The sequence below is a fragment of the Antechinus flavipes genome, chromosome 1 (genome assembly GCF_016432865.1).
Source record: "Antechinus flavipes isolate AdamAnt ecotype Samford, QLD, Australia chromosome 1, AdamAnt_v2, whole genome shotgun sequence".
Lineage (NCBI taxonomy): Eukaryota > Metazoa > Chordata > Mammalia > Dasyuromorphia > Dasyuridae > Antechinus > Antechinus flavipes.
In genome coordinates this window covers 534,349,956-534,372,222 of record NC_067398.1, presented here as the reverse complement: position 1 = coordinate 534,372,222, position 22,267 = coordinate 534,349,956, and the positions used below count along the sequence as shown (strand labels likewise).

At 32.0% G+C, this 22,267-nt stretch overlaps 1 protein-coding gene across 2 annotated transcripts in view; it reads right to left on the bottom strand.

Moving 5' to 3' along the window:
* The window catches only part of ATP9B (ATPase phospholipid transporting 9B (putative)), a 431,234-nt gene that overhangs the window by 65,139 nt on the left and 343,828 nt on the right, over positions 1-22,267 (bottom strand). For both annotated transcript variants that reach the window (XM_051970555.1, XM_051970554.1), the window contains exon 16: positions 1,712-1,873. In XM_051970555.1, the coding sequence (XP_051826515.1) occupies positions 1,712-1,873 (162 nt within the window). The remainder of the gene's footprint in view (positions 1-1,711; positions 1,874-22,267) is intronic.

The following is a 22,267-nucleotide window of genomic DNA, read 5'->3' as shown; positions in this document are numbered from 1 at the left end:
TTTGCAAGCTTCCAAGATATATCAATGAACCTGTGTTTTTCAAAAAGTGGTCAATAGTATATTTGGTAAACTTATGGTCATAAAGAACAAATAAACCAAACACGTTTATGTTTAATTTCAAACAGCCCAGATTAACATCTAAGGTTCACAAGCAAGCATTCCTATATATTCACCTATTTACCTTGTTAGGTAGTTATTTTATGTATTTAGATGACTCACTAGTTCTTTTGTCAACAGTTGATTAGTCGATTCTTATTCATTGTTGGCTGGTCTTAAGTTTGCTTTGTTGAATAAGGAGGATGCACAAAAAGCATACTGAATTCTTTTTTTTTAAATTTATTTATAATAACTTCTTATTTTTTTATTTTTATTTATTTATTTTTTTTATTTCATGATTACTTTATAATGACAACATTATTCCTTGCACTAGTTTCTTTTCCGATTTTTTTTTCCCCCTCCCTCCCTCCACCCCCTCCCCTAGATGGCAAGCAGTCCTTTATATGTTGGATATGTTGCAGTATATCCTAGATACAATATATGTTTGCAGAATCGAACAGTTCTCTTGTTGCATAGGGAGAATTGGATTCAGAAGGTATAAATAACCGGGAAGAAAAACTAAAATGCAGATAGTTCACATTTGTTTCCCAGTGTTCGTTCTTTGGGTGTAGCTGCTTATGTCCGTCATTTATCAATTGAAACTTAGTTAGGTCTCTTTGTCAAAGAAATCCCCTTCCATCAAAATATGTCCTCATACAATATCGTTGTCGAAGTGTATAATGATCTCCTGGTTCTGCTCATTTCACTTAGCATCAGTTCATGTAAGTCTCACCAGTCCTCTCTGTATTCATCCTGCTGGTCATTTCTTACAGAACAATAATATTCCATAACATTCATATACCACAATTTACTCAGCCATTCTCCAATTGATGGGCATCCATTCAATTTCCAGTTTCTAGCCACTACAAACAGGGCTGCCACAAACATTTTAGCACATACGGGTCCCTTTCCCTTCTTTAGTATTTCTTTGGGATATAAGCCCAATAGAAACATTGCTGGATCAAAGGGTATGCACAATTTGATAACTTTTTGGGCATAATTCCAGATTGCTCTCCAGAATGGTTGGATTCGTTCACAACTCCACCAACAATGTATCAGTGTCCCAGTTTTCCCGCATCCCCTCCAACATTCATCATTATTTTTTCCTGTCATCTTAGCCAATCTGACAGGTGTGTAGTGGTATCTCAGAGTTGTCTTAATTTGCATATCTCTGATCAATAGTGATTTGGAACACTCTTTCATAGGAGTAGTAATAGTTTCAATTTCATTATCTGAAAATTGTCTGTTCATATCCTTTGACCACTTATCAATTGGAGAATGGCTTGATTTCTTATAAATTTGAGTCAATTCTCTATATATTTTGGAAATGAGGCCTTCATCAGAACCTTTAACTGTAAAGATGTTTTCCCAGTTTGTGAGCATATTGAATTCTTAACCTCTCTTTCCTATATCTTATCACAAGCCTAAGGTTTTTGACTAAGGATGAAACGTTGATTGTTTATTCAGCTCTTTATTGATTTCATAAAATATTAGATGCCAAGAATAAAACCTTTTAAATAATTAATCAAAACTACCATTTCAGAGTAGTCTATTTATAATGTATATTTTGAAGCTGAGCACCAGTATTTTTCTAAAATAAATCTAAAGAACTTACCCTCACTATGATTCCCATGCGTTTGCTCTCAGAAGTAAAGGGAAAAATCTGTAGAATTGAGTATGTCAGAATCTGTCCACCAGGGGTCTTCAGCTGCATTGATGTCAGGTCCCTGTTAACAAGGGTAAGACCAACACTTTCTGTCCACTGCACCAGAGCTACCTAAAGAAAATCATGTGAAATATTAGAGATCAATTATTCCCTCATACATATAGCATCAAAGACAAATAGTAGGCTTTAGAGTTAGAGGTCAGAAAGTTTGTGATGTAACACACTTAGATAAGTTAATAGTTCCTACCTCCTCATCTCAAGATTGGAGGTGTGGGAGGGTGGAGATGGAATAGTTTATTACTCTAAGTACCATACTGAACAGTATTTTTCTAGATATGTAATATGAAGGAAAAAGTTTACTTGAATTTTTTTTTTAAAGAGGACATTATTCACTATGAAGACTTTTTAACATAATTAGTATCTAATAAATTGAAGTGAATTTCCATTAGTAGCTCCCTAGAGGTCTTTGAAAACTAAGAGGAAACAAATACCAGTCAGTCCTGGATAGTTTGATTCTGAAAGAACTGACCAGATGTTGTCTCACAGTCTTTCTATTTTTGAGTCTATTGATCTGATAATATTGTAAACAGATGATTTTTTTCATGTTGATCAGAAGCCAAAGAACATTGCAAAATCATAGCTGTACTGGCCCTATAGAATACAGATGAGACAATATATTTAAACTAAAATATTTTAACAATTAAAATTAGCCAAATTATTAAAATAGAAAGTCAGCCATTTATGAATATTAAATGAAAATACTTTAATATTAAAAATGTTTTCAGTTATTTTTGAAAATAGCTTTACTTTTTAAGTGTTAAATATTTAAATTTCAATAAATAATATAACTCAGAACTGTTCTCCAAAGTAATTTTGATCTTCAATTAACAATGCCTTTTCAATATTTTTTTAAAAAAGGGTTTTATCTGACTTCCTCATGATTTTCAAAAATAATCAGGAATAGATCAAATGGCATTCCATAAAGTTTCCAAAGACATATTAATGGCCACTAATGATAAGGATGAATGCCATTTATATAATTTAGATATAAAGAAGATTAAAAAAAATTTCTAGAGATCTTTGTATCTTCCTACATAAAATTATCACCTGGTTTGATTTGTAGAAGACTCTGACATGCTAACTTTTTATTTGAATTCCATTTTGCATCTTCAAATTTGTTAGTCAGTCAATAAGCATTTATTAAGTGCCCACTATGTGCCAGGTACTGTGCTAAGAACTGGAGATACAAAAAAGGAGCAAAATCAGTTCTTGCTCTCAAAGAGTTCATAATTTAATGAGGAAAAACAACAAGGAAAGAAGATATATACAGATAAATTTAGGCTAATCTCAGAAGATATTAAGAATAAGGAGGATTGTCTCAATTTTACCATATAATTTACCTTACTCAATCTTAATTCCTCCACTAAAATTTTGTCCTTTGTTAGTTTCAAGGGTTTTTTATGAGAAGCATTTGCTTTAATTCTACCAAGTTGAAAATGATTTGAATACCTGGTGATAGACTATAGCTACAGACATTGCTAAATTAAAAGGCATGAACACTTGAAATGATTTTTACCATCTTTCTGCAGATGACTCAATAGATGCAAGCAAAGGAATAAGCATTTATATAACACCTATGATGTACTAAAATTAGTAACAGAAAATGGAGGCCAAGAAGGCTAAGAAAACCAAAATTTAATTAAGAAAGGTACTGTCAAAAACTGTTATAGCTGTATTCTGCCATAGTGTTCAATTCTGAACAAAACATTTTAGCAGTGACATTGATAAGTTGGAAGTTATGCATGAGGGCAGGCAGGATAGTAAGAATTGCATCATCTGGGGATATGATGACAAAAACTAGGGATATTTAGCCTGGAAAGAGAAGATTTTGAGATGCAGGGGACAGAATAGCTATATTCAAGTAAGCTGAAGGGTTGTCAAATAAAAGGGGAGCCACACATTCTCTTTGGGCATAAAAGGCAGAACTAGGAGTAATGGATGAAAATTACTCCTAACAATCTTACCATCCACATCTTTTGTATCCATCTGCTTACCACTATTCACAAAGCCACCACTTTAATTCAAAGTCTCACCTCCTCTTGCCTATGCTTTTTTTTTAAATAGCTTTTTATTTACCAGTTATATGTGTGGGTAATTTTACAGCATTGACAATGGCCAAATCTTTTGCTCCAATTTTTCCCCTCCTCCTTCCCACCCCCTCCCCTAGATTCTTGCCTATACTTTTACAATGTCCTTCTAATTAGTCTTCTTACCTCAAGTTTCTCCTTGCTTTAGTCCATCTTCCACACAGCTAACAGTGATATTCCTTTCCTACTCAATAAATTCTAGTGGTTGCCTTTGGCCTCTATGATAAAATGTAAACTCCTCACTGTGGTTTCTAAAGCCTTGTATAACTTTAACCCAACATTCCTTTACAATTTCATGATATATTACTTTCCCTCCTGAACTCTGTGGCCCAGCCAAGTTAGCCTTCTCTGGTTCTTTCAGAGTAATATCCATGTCTCTCCAGGCCTTTGGCTTCATTGGCTCTGGACTGCTCCCACACTAGGAATGTTCTCATCTTTTACCTGCTTTAAAGAATCTCTCATTTGTTTCAAAACATTGTTGAGGAACCTCTTTTTGTACTATGTCTTTCCTCATTCTTCCCTATCTTGTATTTATTTTGTGTTGATTTTGTATGTCCACATGTACAAGCTGTCTTTCCCAATAGAATTTAAACTCTGTGAGAGGAGGGACTATTCTGGTTTTTGTCTTTTTATTTCTAGTGAGTAGAACAATGCCTGCAACACAGTAAATGCTTAATACATGCTGGTAAATGACTGAAGTTGCAAATAGGAAAATTCAGGTTTGATATAAGAAAAATATTCCTAAGAACCATAACTATTCAAAACTAAAATGAGTTACTGTAAGAAATAATGTGATCCTCTTTACTAGAAGTCGCAAGATTATTAAGATTGTAAATTTAAAGTTGTAAATCTAGATCTTAGAGGGAATAGAGTCCAAAAACTTCCTTTTTCAATTGAAGAAACTGAAGTTTGAAAGTTTCAGTGCTATCCCTCAAGTCAGAAAGGCAGGATCTATCAGGCATAGTATTTGAATCAAAGTTCTCTGACTTCAGAGTCAACAGATTCTTTTCAATACACTCCTGTATCTCTAACCAAAAGCTGAATGAGAATGCTATATTTGTTGTAGAACGGTTCTTACTGAGGTATAAGATGAGCAAAATGGCCTAAGTTGTTCCCTTCAAGTCTCGAATTCATTGATCTTCTGATATCAATAATTTCCCAGTGATGGTATAAATCTCAAAACACCAAATTCTCCTAAAAACTTAAAGTTACAGGTGATCAAAGGGCAATGAAAAAAACGGATGGCTAATATAAATAAGCTGGAGGGCATTACTAATGATATCTCATGTACAAGTCATGGCATGGAAATACATATTAAGAAATCAGAAAAGGATATGGATTAGTCAAGGAGTAAAAACAGGGGCAACTATGTGAAGCAGCAGATATAGAATGCAAGGCCTGGAGTCAGGGAGACTCATTTTCCTGAATTCAAGTCTAATCTCATACACTTGTGAGCTAGGTGATTCTCTTATTTAATCATGTTTACCTTAGTTACTCATCTGCAAAATGAAGTGGAGAAGACAGTAGCAAACCATTCCATTATCTTTGCTAAGAAACCTCCAAATGGGATCAAGAAGAGTTGGACATGATTACAACAACAACAAATACAAGTATGAAAGCTAGAAAATGGACTGCTCAAGTGCTATACTGGTATCCTTATGATAGTAAAAGAGTCATGAAAAACATCCAATATGTTGGAGAGCTCGCCTAAAGAACACACTGAAGATATGGAATTATATAGAAGGACATAGAAGATAACTACATAATGAGAAAATAATAGCTAAGTTGAAGGGTGTTATCTACACCAATGAAATCATATATCCACCTAGGTATTTGTATATAAGCAAACATTAACAGATACATACTGAATTTAAATTAAATATCTATGTTATTGGTTATCATATAAAAAACTAAATCAATGCAGCATAGTTTGTATTGTATTAAGTCTGTAATAAACTTCAGTATATGAATATACTGGAACAGTACTATGCATTAGAAATGATGAACATGGAAATATACATAAACACATTTCTTCTCACCTTCTACTGAAACAACATGAAGCTGAGCCACAATAACAACATACACGTTAACTTCAACAACATAAATGAATTCAAAATAATTAAAATTGAATGTTGTGAAATTATTAAAAAATAAAATGTTACCCCTCCACCCAAATGATCTGAGAAGAAAACTACCCATCCTTTTGCCAAAGAACTTATTTATGTGGCACATTACATCTAACAACATGTTTTTCTTATGCATTGATCATTTCTGCTGGAATTTTTCTTCTCCTCTTTAATTTTTTTTTAAAGGGAGAAAGGAGAGGGGAAGAAGGAGAAATTAATGTAATGTGAAAACCAAAGATTAAAAAACAAAAACACACACCAAGCCTACTAACCAAGTGCTCCTGTTCTGAACAACTGATAAAAAATTAGACATGTAACAGAATGTTAAAAGCTGCAAGAGTCCTTAGTAGTCACATAATTTGATGAGGCAACTGAAGGCAAGAGACTTGTCTATAGTTGCAAAGGAAATGGACTAGAACTCAAAATCTTTTAGCTGCCATTCTTTCTAGTGTACCAGGAAACTGAGTTCTTTAATGATTATTAATTAGTACACCTGATTTTTCTTTCTTTTTTTTTTTTAATATCAACATTTCATTTCTTTCTGAAGGATTTCTACAATGGATGGAAAGTAGGTAGAAATGTTTATGAAAATGTTCATCACCCAGTGACTCACTGAGTGCAATTGGAATTATTACTCAGCCTCTGAGTTTCCTAGTTTTTATAAAGTTATATATACTTTGCTAAAATCACAGTTCAGGGCAAAACTGTAATTTATAGCATATTACTAATGTCAGTGAATGGGACTATCAGCACTAATAAAAGATGAAATATAAGTAGCAAAAAATAAATACACCAAAGTATAAGAAATGGACACTTTAAAAAAGCATTTTCAAATGTTCAAAATCTCAGGAAAGCAATTTAAAAGATTTTTTTTTTTCAATAACACTTCTATAGAAGCTGAAAATGATCCAATACTCCCAAGGTTGATTTTCAATTTACACAGTGAAAGGTTACTATTACATTTTGACCTGTAAATTGTATCTTTCTTCTAATACCCTATCATCTTATTTGTGTCCCATTGCAGCTAGGACTTAACCATTCTATATTTGGTGACTCACATCTGTTTATTATTTAGTTTATGCATGATTTCACAACCCATTTGAGTTAGTAACTTGTAGCAAAGTCATTTTAGCTCAATATACCTGGCCTAAAATGCCATACATTTTAAAACACTGATCATTTTACGTTTTTAAGATTAATCCTTCTCTATAGGATTAAACATATGAGAGAACATAAACTAATTCATATTCAAAATAATTTTAAATTTCAAAAAAAACTATCCATCTTTCTATAATTTAACTTGAAACCACAAGTTTTTAAGCTTTTTTTTTTAATTAATTAAAACGGAATAACATTGCAAGTCCATAGTATTCAGGATTCAGTAAACTTACTGTGCATATTTAAAGTGTTTTCAAATATACACATACATATATAAAACTATTTGAAAGTCACTGTGGAATAAATTAATAGCTAGTAGAGTGATGATATATGACACTTCATAAATATTAGTTGCTGAAATCATGCTTATTTATTTTTTGTATAAGGCTATGATTTAATTCAACAGTGTCAAACTCAAAATAGAAATTAATTCCTTTAGAACTTTGCTCATTGACTTAGAAAACCACAAACATTATCTAGGTTGTATCATATTTTTATTTTGTTACACATTTCCTAATTAAATTATATTCTAGTCAGGCTTAGTTTGACACCATTATTTTAACTCAACCAGGCTGATTTATTCACAATGACAATTCACAACTCTGATTGTACATATGTACTTTTCTGCATTTTAATATTAAAATGAAACAAAAAAGAACAGCAATTCTCTGCTTTATTTATAAATACTTTTCATAGAATCAGAAGATATTTTACAATTCATTTGGATAGATATATCCAAATAATATTTCGCCCTTCAACATACTGAGCAAGTAATTAGTTATATAGCCTGCATTTTCAGCTCTATATTTTCAGACATTAGGACCCATAGTGAGGGAGAGCCCATTCCAATTTTGCAAAGCTCTATTATCAAATTAGATTTTGGGAAAATTTTCTTTATGTAATCAAAAGTCTTTCTGTAATTTCTACCCATTACTCTTAGTTCTGTTACCTCTGGAGAGCAATAAACAATAAGTTTAAGCACTCATATACATGCTAGCTTTTCAAATAATTGAAGACATCTATCATGCTTTGGTTAAATCTTCTCTCCTCCAGATTAACTGGAGAGAAACTCTTTTAGAGTTTAACACACAGTCAAGAGAGAAATTAACTGGAATATATAAACTCTCTTCTCCTTTGAGATTCTGTCACACTGATTCTCTTCCCTCTGTCAGCCTTCCTCATTTGCTTTCTCTTCCTGTCCCCTAGATGTGAATGTCTAACAAGGTTTTATCTTTGGTTATCTTATCTTCCCTCTCTTAATTTTCTTCCTTGGAAATTTTATTCACTTGTATTCTTTTACATATCATTTTTAATGTAGACAACAAGGCTGTAACCCAGTCTTATTTCCTTAATTATAAAACTGCATTATCAGCTCTGTATTTTCAGACAATTCCCTTTGAATGTCCCATTGTTACTTCAAATTCAGAATGTCCAGATCTTAACTCCTAATCACCACCTATAAAACTGACCTCACTTCTAACTTTCCTCTTTTTCTATTGATGACAATTCTAAAGTTACTTATATTTAATATTTCATTCATCCTTGACTATGTTATCTCTCACAATCTTCCTCTGTTATCTCTTTCATTTGTCCCTTCCAATACAATTTCAATGTCTCCTGGTTTCAGGTGCTGATCATCTCTCATCTGTTCTACCATAATAATCTCCTACCTGGTATCCTGAGTCCAGTCTCTATTCCTAAGAATAAATTCTTTGCACTACTGCCAAGGCAACCTTCATAATGCATTCAATTTCCTGGAAAGAGTACTTGGTATAGTTATCTCTTTCCCATTATGGTTTCAATATTGTGGGTTGGCATAAGAATTTAAATGGGAATTTGGTGGAATTTTGAGGAAACAAAAGATGACATGTGAAGACTAGTAGATGACAAAAAACATTTAGAAATTCAGAAATGCATAAAATATATTTATAATATTATATAGTATCAGACCAAATTTTACAATAAGGTATTCCATAAAAATTTTGGATTTCTTCTCTTGTACAAAAAATTTTATGCAGGTTTTCCAGACTGAGGAGGTGTGTTCCAAATCCCCATAATGTGAAAGGAATAATTGCATTTATATGGCTTCTGTAGCGATTTAATATTCCTTAATTACTGTGAATGAAATTTGTCTTTTTCTGCTGGGTTTTGTTAGTAACATAGAAATGTTATATTCTAGACTTATTATTATTTCACTTCACTCTCTAGGATTCTCTGTAGGGTTCAAATAAACCGTTATAATGGAAAAAAAAAAAAACCAATTTCCCTTTTTTTCTCCTTATTACTCTAAGTAACATTATTCTAATATTATATCAAATATTCTAATACTCTATAGAATATTCTGTCTAATATTAAGTAATTCTAATATTCTATCATTATATTATTCTAATTTTATATCACATAGTAACTGTGATAAAGAAGCACTTTTATTTTACCATGATCTTATAGTAAGACCTCTAGTTTATTCCCACCATATATAATGCTGGCTCTTAATTTTGGATAAATGTTACTTATCACATAGAGGTCTATTTATTTCTATATTTTCTGATGTTTTTGCCAAACATAGGTGTTGGATTTTATTGAAAGTTGTTTATTGTATTGATTAATACAGTCTTATGATTTCTATTGTTCTTATAATAATAAATATGGTCTATTATGTTTGACCCTACATTCCTGATATAAATCCAATTTGGTCATAAGAGTATAATCTTTTTTGATAAATTGTTCTAGACTTTTTGCTAATTCAAAATTTGTGTGTGTGTAAATATTCATTAGCTATATTTGTCTGTAGTTTAGCTTCTGTGTTTGATTTCTTTTTATTTTTAGATATCAATACTATTCTTTATCAAAGAAGGAATTTAGTAGGATTCTTTCTGTTCTCATTTTTTAAAAATAACATGTAATATTCATGTATTTTTTGTTCATTTTTTGTTAGCTCATTTTCATTTTTTCCATAATGATAATTTAATTTTTCTTTAAAAAATAAAATAAGTTAAGGGCTTAATGATTTTGTTTTAGGAAAACAAAACAAAACAAAACAAAAAAAACCAAACAAACCAATACCTTAGCTTCTAGTTTTGTCAATTTTATTATTTATTTATTTTTGTTTTCAATTTTGTTAGTCCTCTTTGTTTTTCAAAATTTCTATGGTTTGTACAGGGTTTTAAAAGATGAGTTAATTTTTCAGGATTTTTTTTTTTTTTGGTTGCATACCAAACTTATTGAACTGTTCTTTAAATATGTATTTTTTTTCCTTTAAGGACTGCCTTGATTGTCTACATCTCCCTGTGACAGATTTAGCTTTTCTTTTAGGTATTTTGATGATATACTACTTGGTACATATATGAAATAATGGTATTCATTCTCTATTTATGATAACTTTAAGTATAATGTAGATTTCTTGTTTAACTCTTTTAATGGTCTATTTGCTTTTGCCTAGCATGAAATCATGATTGCGATCCCCATTTTTTTTTTTTTTTAGTTTAGTTGTAGCAGAATTTCCATTCAGTTATTTTTATTAATGGTATAGTTCCCTAAACCTTATTCTCTATCCTCCCTTTGCTCCTTGCCCTTTTCTTTAAAAAGAAGTGAGGGTGAAAAATGGTAAAAAGGGAGTACACAAGGAAGGAGTAAAAGATTAAGGGAATCAAAAGTTGTTTTCTAGAGGATATAGCTTTTGAGCTAAGCTCAAGTGTAGATGAGTAGGATGTAGTACATAGAAAGCATGTGGGAAAAAAATTGTGGAAGATGTATTGAATTTAATGCAGGATTATTGAAACATTAAGCATACTGAAGGGAACAGTGTGAAATTAAGCTTGAAAGGTAGGTTATGTTCAAATTTTGGAAAACTTAGATTTTATTATAGAAGAAACGAGGAGCCACTGAAGGTTTCTGAGTAGGGGAGTAGGGAGTGTATGATATGGTTAGATTTGCACTGAAAGATACTTTGGCAGCTGTACATAAGATGGGTTTAAGAGAGGAAAGCCTTGAAATTGGGAGGCCATTTGGTAAGCTATTATAATAGGCCAGTTGAGAGGACATTGGGGACTAAACTAGAATGGTGGTCATGTAAATGGAGAGGTAAATATTGCAAGAGATGTAGAGTGGAAACAATAAAATCTATTGAATGAATGGATATAGATCACTAAAGAGTCTAGGATAAGGATTCCTAACCTGATGCTCATTAATTTGTTTTTAAAAATCATTTTGATAATTTTATTTCATTATACTTAGTTTCTTTTATAATCCTAATGAATTTTATTTTATGCATTTAAAAATATTATTCTGAGAAGACATTCATAGGCTTCCCCAGATTGCCAAAGAGGTCCATTACATACAAAATGTGCAGGATATTTTACCCATGGTGTTAAATAGCTCCAAGGTTAGGAACTGGGTTAGTGGGAGAATAATGGTCACACAACACAAAGGAAGAAAGTATCTAGCAGTAAGGGTATAAAAAGTATTAAAAGTAGCAGAGGAAAGAAAGGTGGAAGACTGAGAAAAATCCTATTGGATTTAGCAGTTAAGACATCACTGTTGGCTTTGAAAGAGCAACTAAAATAAATGGTGGCTGGAATTCAGAAGTGCTAAATAGTTAAAAGTGAACAAGTAGTGATAAGAGTAGGGACAGTAAGTGTAGTTGATTCTTTAAAAGTTTTCAGCATTACCCTAAATACTGACCTTTGTTATCTTTCATCAGGACTACTACAAAAACTTCCTAAGTGGTTTTCTTGCCTCCCAAAACTCTACACTCGCCAATCCATCCTGTAGCCAAAATGATATTATTAAAACACAAGTCTGGCCATTACCTTTCTATTCAAATATCATTGGTGACAACCTAAGATAAAATAAAAACATGTCTTATATAGTGGATGTTCTGAAAAACAGAATGGGACAAAAAAAACTCGGCATTGAGACAATAAAAATATTAGCAAAAAGTCAAAAGATTATAAATTTAGTACATATGAGATACTTACTATTTAAAAAAATAACCTGGTGAAACAAGATGGGAATTTTAAAAGTTTTTTTTTTTTAATAAAGTTGTTTTGACACACTGAGAGAAAAGAACAATTCCATCTATAAAGCAGAATAAAAAAAGAATTAGATGTGAAACTATTAATCTCTAATACATATACAAACATTATATATATAATTTGCTTACTTTTTAAATTATATAACAAAGACAAAATATTGCTGTCAAAATTGTCTACTTGTCTTGTATTTCACTTAGAACTTTATTCTGTCATGGAGAGATTATTTAAGAAGCATTACTTGAAAACTATGAAAAAAAAAAAAACTGTGTAAGAGAGAAAGAGAAAGAGAGAGAGAGAGGGGAAAGAAAGAGAAAGCAAGGGGTAAGAGAGAAACACACAAGAACTGGTAACAGGGTGGAGAGAGACTATAATTGGCTTTCAAAGTATTCAAAAGCCTATTAATAATCTCCAACTACTTCTTTTTCTTATTTCATCTCACTGTCTTTAACTGTGCTGCTCTATAAGTGTGACAACATCTAATGAAGGAAGCATTTAGTCAAAATATATATTAAGCACCTACTGTGTGCTAGGCTCTGGGAACAAAAGAATGGCAAAAGAAAGGCTTAGTCCCCAAGAGCTCACAGTAAAACAGAAAGGCCTTCTTCCTTCACTGAGTCCATATGAAAGAGTATTCAGCCCTTTCATTTGTTCAATTCTAAATGAAGGGAATGGAGTCTTTGAACTTGATTTAGAGAGAGGTGATTGGGATCTGGGAGTCAGAATTCAGGCCAGTTGTTGCAGCTAGTCCAGAATCAATACATTGATACATAGATCTCTGAGAATGAATTTTGGGACCTAAACCTAGGGGGAGGTTCATTTGGCATAGACACTGACTTTGTAAATGAACTTAGTGAGTTGTGAGTCTAATTTCCCCTAGAGACACCTTGGTAGGGTAGGGTAGATTATGCACCTTAAAGGATTGGGGATATCTTTGATGTAAACATTCTCTGTGGAGAGCCATCTGTTGTTAAGAGGTTAAACTAAACTAGAGGTATTTGTCACTAACAAACTGGATGATGTAATCTTCATCATTTTGCAAAATGAGCAAATAAATGCCAAAAAAAAAAAAAAAAAAAAAAGACAGAAACAGGTATTGAATGTGTGATTTCATTGATATAGGGAACTCCCTGGTAAAGTATTCCTCTACTAATGCAAGCTGGAACCTTACATACTTCTTATAATTATATAGTTATAATTATAGAACTGTCTAAGGAACCAAGAAGTTCATTGACTTGCCCAAGTCACAATCAGCATATGTTAAAGGAGAAAATAAAACAGTCTCCTTGGTTCCAAGATCAACACTTTATTATGTGCACCAAATGACTTTTCAAGAAATGAAGTAGTAGGGGGCAGCTAGATGGAGCAATGGACAGAGCACCAGCCCTGGAGTCAGGAGAACCTGAGTTCTTATTAGACACAACTTACTAGTTGTTTGACCCTAGGCAAGTCACTTAACCCCAACTGTCTAACAAAAAACAAAAATGAAGTTATTTTTTACCTTGTATTTTAACAGAGATTTCAAGAGAATGTGAATATTGACCTATTTCAGATATAATATTTTTTCTTCTCCCCCTTAAAATTTAAACACAAAATAGAATAAGGAAAAAAAAAAAAAACCTTGCCATGTGCACAGCAGAACTTGGGAGAGAAATGAAACAAATATATGTATTATATTATAATATTTATTGACAATAAATATATATATATACTATGTTCAGAGATACAGTATTTTCGATGTAAATATACTCTTTCCTATAAAGATTTTATTATGGATCTAGCCTATACAGGGAATATGAGCTAGTATTTTACTTTTAAATTGCATCTGGCCTAGTTTCCTATTTTCAAGATGATTGGCTAAGATTCGAGGTCACCTACTAAATGATTTTTCTATATAACCACTTTTTTCCTGGCAACATTAAAAACGTTGTTACCAAATTATTAACAGGTAGAACTTTCCCTAATTAGATTTTGAGAATATAAACATTATCTATAAAATACAATAGAGTATTCTGGAAAACATTTTAGATCTTATAGTAAAAAGGATGAATCACATATAAATTAGTGAAGGTCTCTTAAAAATCTTTAAAATTCCATTAACAGAGACATTAGCCAATCACGTTAAACAATTATAAAATAGAGAGCATATTGTTAAAAACCTGTTTAATTTATGCCCTTTGGTGACCTTTGCCTTGCAGTTTGCATCTGAATCTCAGATAATGCTTTTAATTATCTTTTTCAAGTAAACCATTGTTGCCAATATCAATATATAATAATTAAATTACCAAGTTCTCAATTAACCAAACACAAAAATAATTAGAAGATGATGCTTTCTTCTCTGGTTGGTAAAAAGTAGCTACATATTTACAAACTGTCATATATACATATATGTTTTGCAAATTAATATACCTATATATATGTATCCAAACATACCTGCATAAGATGTCATTCTATTTTAATTATATTTGTTCCAGGAAATTTATAAATGTCAGATATTTTCTGTTTATTGTTTTTAATGGAATTTCACATTCATATGATGTCTTGAATGGTGGGTGTGGTGGGCAGAGAGAAACTGAAGAATTGATAAAATTGATCCCTGGGGCAGACAAGGAAAAGGCTCTGGTAGAGATCAATTTAGCTCTGTGGTCTCATCCTTTGTGAAAGTCCTCCAGTCAGAAATATGTTATGTCAAACCCCTGAAGCCCACCTTCCGTAGGGTTGTGGGCCCCCTCACCTTGCCACATCCTGTCAGAAATCCCAGTCATGTCCCTAAGGTTAAATTTTCCCCCCATGTGCAAAAAAGTTTGCAGCAGCCCTTTTGTGGAAACTGAGTGGAAGCCCATCAATTGGAGAATGGCTGAATAAATTGTGGCATATGAATGTTATGGAATATTATTGTTCTGTAAGAAATGACCAGCAGGATGATTTCAGAGAGGCCTGGAGAGACTTACACGAACTGGTGCAAGTGAAGTGAGCAGAAGCAGGAAGGAAATCATTGTACATAATAACAGCAATATTATATGATGATCAATTCTGATGAACATGGTTCTTCCTAACAATGAGATGATTCAGACTAGTTCCTGTTATGAGTTCAAATGTTGGAGTTCTTCTTCTCAAAGCACAGCCGGTTTAGAGGCTTAGAGCCCTCCGAATATCTCCAAATCCAAAGGTTCTGTCCTTCAGCCTCTGCCTCTGCTTTCTTCAGCCTCCAACCAACACAGAGATGGAATGTCTCTCTTGTCTCCTTCTGGGGAGCCCAGCCACCAGCTACAGTGGTGTGAGATGAAGATGAATCTGGTTGTCCACTGAACTCTCCACTCGTAGCTGTATCCTCTAAAAACCCTTCGTCTGCCACCAGAGTCGCTCCTCTCGAGTCCAGCTGAACTCTCTTCTGCGACCAGCCAGCCAAGAGGAAAAAATGTATTCTGGAATGGCTCTCTCGCCTTATATGTGAATCTTCTGAGAGAATGGGATTATGGGTTTTCTCCCATAGTGCTCTCTGGCCCAAAGAGCTTTAAGGGAGGTGTGGACTCCCTTGAAGTTAGAAAGTGTACTTTGTGAAGCTAGCATACTTGTGGACTCCAATGAGTAAAGGTGTGAACACAAGCCTTGTATTAATTAGTTCTACTTAGTATCTTGTTTCAGGTTCTAGCCAAAATCTTCTTGTAAGATTAGATCAACTCTAATTAGTTAGCAGTTAGTAAGGATTCCAACAAGTTCCAATGATCTTGTGATGAAGAGAGCCTTCTAAACCAGAGAGAAGACTATAGGAACTGAGAGTGGTTCACACCATAGCATTTTCACTCTTTTTGTTGTAGTTTGTTTGCATTTTATTTTTTTGGTTTCTTTCCTTTTTGATCTGATCTTTCTTATGCAGCAAGATAATTGTACAAATATTTACATATATTGGATTTAACATATATTTTAACATGTATAACATATATTGGATTACTTGCCATCTGGGTAGGGAGGAGGAAGGAGGGGAAAATTTGGAACATAAGGCTATGCAAGGATCAATATTGAAAAATTATCCATGCATATGTTTTGAAAATAAAAAGCTTTAATAAAAATTTTTTAAAAAACAAAAATTTCCTATAAATCTATTTAGGGCCCATGCCACACTTAGTATCCTTCTTTGGGTTAATATCTACCAAGGTACTTTGCCTCATGGCGTCTTTCCCTTTACCCCTCCCCCATGTCAGGTGGTATCTCCTAACCCTACCATGCCTTATGGTATCTCTCCTCTTCTGCCTCCCCTTCTCCTCCTTATATTTATTTATTTATATACTTGTTATGTGGGAGTGGGGAAAGAAGTATATAAGAGAAAATAAATTACTTGCTACTTAGAAAGAAAAAGAATAAAAGGACAGAGGATGACATTAAAACTCAAGGAAAATAATTTTTTCCTTCTCCCTAAAATTTGGAGTAATTTCCTTTTATTTTTGTTTATCTCAGTTATCAACAAGCACTAATATTAGAGTAAACAAAAAAAAGAGGATAAGAAATGATGAAATTCTGTTACACAGAATTCTTTAAATATGAAGTATTCATATGAGTATATGAAATTTAATAAGGCACTAACAAAATTGCTTTGTGTCCCTTTCTGTGCTTCTTTTATTGTGATTCAGACTTTTTCTGTTGTTTTTCTGAAACATATATATACAAAATATATCCATATATCCATAAAATTTTTTCAGTTCTGTCACTGCCCACTTGCTCATGCTTCTCTCCCCACATAAGTAATTAATTCAGGAAAATTTCAATGCTAATATCTACATAATAATTCATAACCACCCTAGACACTTTTAAATTCTGAAGACTTAAAGACATCATTGGATTGAAGAATCATGGGTAATTTCCAATGTACTTTGAAGTTAAGACTTCTACTAACTACTGTACTAACAGGAGATACATTCTTATTCCTTTTGTTGTTTTAACTAGAGCTATTATGAAAGTTTAAATATAATTTCTGGCTTTTGAAATTAATCTTCTAAAACCTGAAAAGTGATTACTTTCTCATTAGCCATTAGTTTCTGTTTTCCTTTAATCCTTTTGCCACTTCTGAATTTCTCCCTCCCACCATCAATTAAAGTGATAGTAACTTGATGATGATAGCTCTAGGTCAACAGAATAAAAAAATAGTTCATTTTTCATTCTAACTGATGGTGGCAGACATTGCAGAGAATTGGCTTCATAGGATGTTGTGGGAATTAGGGAGCTAGCAAATCTAGTGCTCTTTACAATGCATTATGATGCTTCTTATCTATATTGTATTAATGAATAGAATTCTAAACCATAACCTATACCAGAATATAAGAACTATGTAGAGATTTATGTTTTGGGCAACACAATAGTCCATATCACAATGGATACAACAGTCATGATAATAATCACTACAGGGTTCTAAGATATCACCATCTATACCAATGACAATTAGAATAATCTAATATAGTCATATCCATTTTTAGAAACTTGAACAATTGTTATATCAATAGCTGAGGCATGAGCAAAAAGCAGAGGGTACAGGCTCACTTTTTTACCTGCTGAGTGACCCTGAAAATAATTACTTTTGCTATTATTTCATTATTTTTGAAATTTGTAAGCCTCAAACTTCACAATTTATCCAATAAACATCTTTTATTTCAATAGGTCACCCGATATATTTCATGGAATTTATGTTACATGCTCCATAGGCACATTCAAGATAAAATAATGGGCATCAATGAGGGGATACTTTTGTAATCTGATAAAGAACAGAATGAGTTATGTTTTATGTTTTTAAAATTAGTGAATCAAAATTTTATCTGTAAGTTGTAAACAGAATGTAAAAAGTGCTTAAAAGCATTAATTTTGCCTATGTTAAGAAGAATTTACATGCTTTTGCTTTTAAGAGGAAATAGAATGGCTGCTTGAAAAATTTTATCCATATCTATTTATCATATCATCATTAATATCAGTATCAACATACATATATCTCCTTTAAAATACCCAAGTATCCACAGATTTTTCAAATTTAGTTAAATTTCAAATAATTTTCTGAATAAGCTACTAAAATTTTGAAGTTTTCATTAAAAATGAAAATGCTAGAAGAAAAGGAATAAAAGTATAATTAAATCTAATCTAAATAGGAAATGGAACTAAGTCTCACCCATAGGCCAGTTAGCAATATATTTAAATAATCCTGTCATAATCAACTTATTCAACAAGAATGTGCCCATTTTCACAATGGAAATCCATGCTGAGAAAGTATATTCAAATGTCCTAGTATTGTACAAGGGGAAACATATATTAGAAAATATACTACTTCCTTTGCAATCTGTATACCAATTTGTTTTCAATTTTATTTTAATGCTAAAGGGCAAACGTCTCTCAATTGAGCTACAATTTCCACAGAAATATCTAAATAGAATCAACTCACAAAACATACTTTTTACATACTTAATTATGCCACTAGAATATCATTCTTTTGATTCAGTCTATAAGAATCAGTATGCATATAATAAAATTATTAGTTGAAAATGAGGTTTGATCATCTGGAAAAACTGACAGTCAATATTCAAGACAAGCCATGAAGTAGTTATTTTTTATTGGTCTTGAAGGTCATGGTAGTGATGCTTTTATGTCATTGGTAATTATTTGCTTCTCACAAATACATTGACAAAACACCACAATTAGTCTTGCTTCAATAAGCACACACAATGAAATGAATTAAACAATATAGGATGCCACACACAATACACAGCATACTTGTGTAAAAACAAAAGCCGTGCTTTTATCATTTTTGTCTATTTTTAAAAGATATTATTATCTTTATTATAGCTTTATATCTTGTCACTAATTTTTTTTAGCAAAATGGCGTTTGCACATAAAAACTATGTTAATAATGATCACAGTTTGAACCAATATTTAAAAATTAGGCCAACCTAAATTTAAGATATTTAGGAATCTGACCACAGAGAAAAAAAAAAAGGATGTGCCTAATAAAATAGTCAGTTTATGAGAGTAAGCAGTCATTAAAAGTATAGCTAATCAATCCTTTCTGCCCAAAAGAAGCCAAAGGTCTTCAAAGGTCCTGTTCATAGCATGGCTTGAAATGGCTTGGGACTGTGACCTTTGCACTTCAATGCTTTTCCTACTTAGTTTATATCCTTTTATGATTGTTCATTACCTTAGCTCTGCATTAGCTTTCCATAACTGAACTGGAACACACACTACAGCAATTGACCAAGAATGGGTTTTTATTTTGTCAATGAGACTCTCATGGTATATGCACTGTTTACCATGCTGTACCTGTAGTGACAGACCAGTGAAACTTTCTATTCTTGGAGAAAATGAAATATTGATCATTTATCATAAGAAACCATGAGTGGAACATAAGTAGGCTTCCCATTATGAATAAAAAATCAGTTACTTATGCATTGCTCCTTTAATAATCCCAATACCTTCTATGCTTTAGCCCACTTAGCTACTAAGGATGGCACATCACTGTGATTAGTGATTTTAAAGACATACAGTGTAAAATATATGTATGTTTGTGTTTACATGTGCATGTGCTCTTTAAGGATTAATATTACTTTGCATAACAATTCATTATATATATATATATATATATATACATACATACATATATATATATATATATATTTTTTTTTTTTTTTTCACTTGAATACTCAACTAGGTAACTTTAAAAGGTCCTTTTATATCTTCAGGGAAAAGAAAATGCAGTCCGCTTATATTTTGAGACATAATTTCTGTGAGACTGCAATAAAAAACATACAAAATTGGATAGTACCCAGAGACTTAGAAAATAAAGAGCTCTGTTTAATAAATTACCCTCTTACCAAAGACCAAGATGACAACAGAGCCATAAACAAAGTAGGGACTGTAATGATGTACGATGAAGTGCAATGTATAAAACTGGTTAAGTCTATTAAATGATAATGCTGCTTATTAACCAAATATGTTGTGATAGGTCAATGCTGAGGTTAAAAAGAAAACATCAATTGAACCATTTCTCTAAATAAAGCTCCAGGGTGCAATATTCCAAGCACTTTATTCAATAAAAAATGCTTTTAAAATGGTACTCTGGTGATTGGGAAACATTGGCATCATTCGTCAACCTAACTGCAGGAAAGTTCAATAAGCTAAATAATGAACCATTTACATTATTTTCCTTAGGCTTCAGTGATTTGCAAACATTACATCAATAGAGCTCTTTAAAAAATTATGATAAAGACCTTCTAGTCTTTTCATTTTCAGTTAAAAAAAATCAAGAGATTTCTTTTCAAAGGTCATTTAACGTTCTGTTTCTGAAAACCTATCAAAATTGTCTAATTTCTATCAGAGCAGAAATAAATTTTAAATAACCAGAAACATTTTAAAATTTCAGAGAATTTTTTCTTAAAAAGAGGAAAACCATGACAGGATAGGTTATAAAAAATGAAATTACTAAGGATATATAAGCAAGCAAGTGTACCAATAATTACTGTTTAAATATATAATAGATCAAATTTTAATAAATGTGAAAATATGAAATGGATGTTGAAAAATAAATCCTCCTAATATATAAACTTGGGTAATATCATACCCCAAATTAGAAATGTATTTTAATTTGATATATGAAATTTGCAAAGCTCTCTAGAGAGCCTGCTTTAGGATCATTCTCTTAGCTCTTTATTATCTGTGAATTCCACCTCCCCCCAAAAAAACCCTTCAAATGTACTACATAAGACACATCTGATTTTCAATCTAGGATTTCAAATTTCCTGATGTGAAGCTAAGAAAAGTAATGAAGTTAAAATTATATCCATGTATGACAGTTCTGAAAATATAAAAAAAATATAACATCACAGATTTAGATCTAGAAGGGATCTTAGAGACCAAGCAACTACTCCACTCCTCTCTTCCTCATTTTACAGATAAAGAAATTGGAGTTCACAGAGTTTAAGTGATTTTTCAAGTTTAATAAAGTATCAAAAGTTAGAATTTGAATCTAAGTCTTCTGATTCCAAACTCAAAAATCTTTTTTCTGTTTTAAGCTGAAGAAAGGAAATCAAAACTATAATATGCAATTTTCTGTAATCTCACCAGGTAAAACAATTCTAGTTCATCTATCATACTAGTAGATACAAGATGGAGTTTTTTCAATGTACTATTCCATGGTAATATATGAAATACAAAATAGCAAACCTCATTTAGGACTTACTTTTAAAGACATGTTATTGTGAGGGCACATATGGTGATTCATTTCCCTCTTAAAAGTATTTGCTCATAGTCTATATTTGTTCTTGAAGCTAAGGAATGAGTAATTTATAAGATTGCAAATAATTATCTTCTCTATTTTGGATCTTCAAAATCTTCCTTAAAAGGAAGCAAACACTACTAGATGATACACTTTTTTTTCTTTTATTTGTTTTTTAAAGTAAAAGAAATGGATTAAGTGCATAGCTTTCTGCTATAAACTGAAAAATTACTTTAAAATCCTGACTTATTAGCTAATTTTTTTACATTTATCAGCCAATAAAATTTTTAAAAATTTAAATCCTGTTACCTTATTCATCCTGCCTCACTGAAATAAAGAGAAGAAAAACAAAACTCATATAACAAATATGCACAGTCCAGAAAAATAAATTACTACATGGTCTATGTCCAAAAGTTTATATCATTTCTTATCTTGACCTTATCATTTGCCTTTCAGTAGTTATGGCTGGTTACTCCAACAACCAGAGTCTTTAGATTTTTTAAAGTTGTTCATCTTTATATTGTTGTTGCTATTGTATATTCTCCTGGCTCTCACTTCATTCTTCATCAGATCATATGAGTCTTTCCAGTTTTCTCTGAAATCACCCCCTCATTATTTCTTACAGCACAAGTATTATTCATATACCCTAATTTGCTCAGTCATTCCACAATTGACGGGAATACCCTTAATTTCCAGTTCTTTGCTACTACAGAAAGAGCTACTTTCTCTAAGTGATTCTCCTTTGCACCCCTCTTTCCCATCACTTATCTTCAGTCTCTGCCTTTCTCTGGGACACTTCCTGA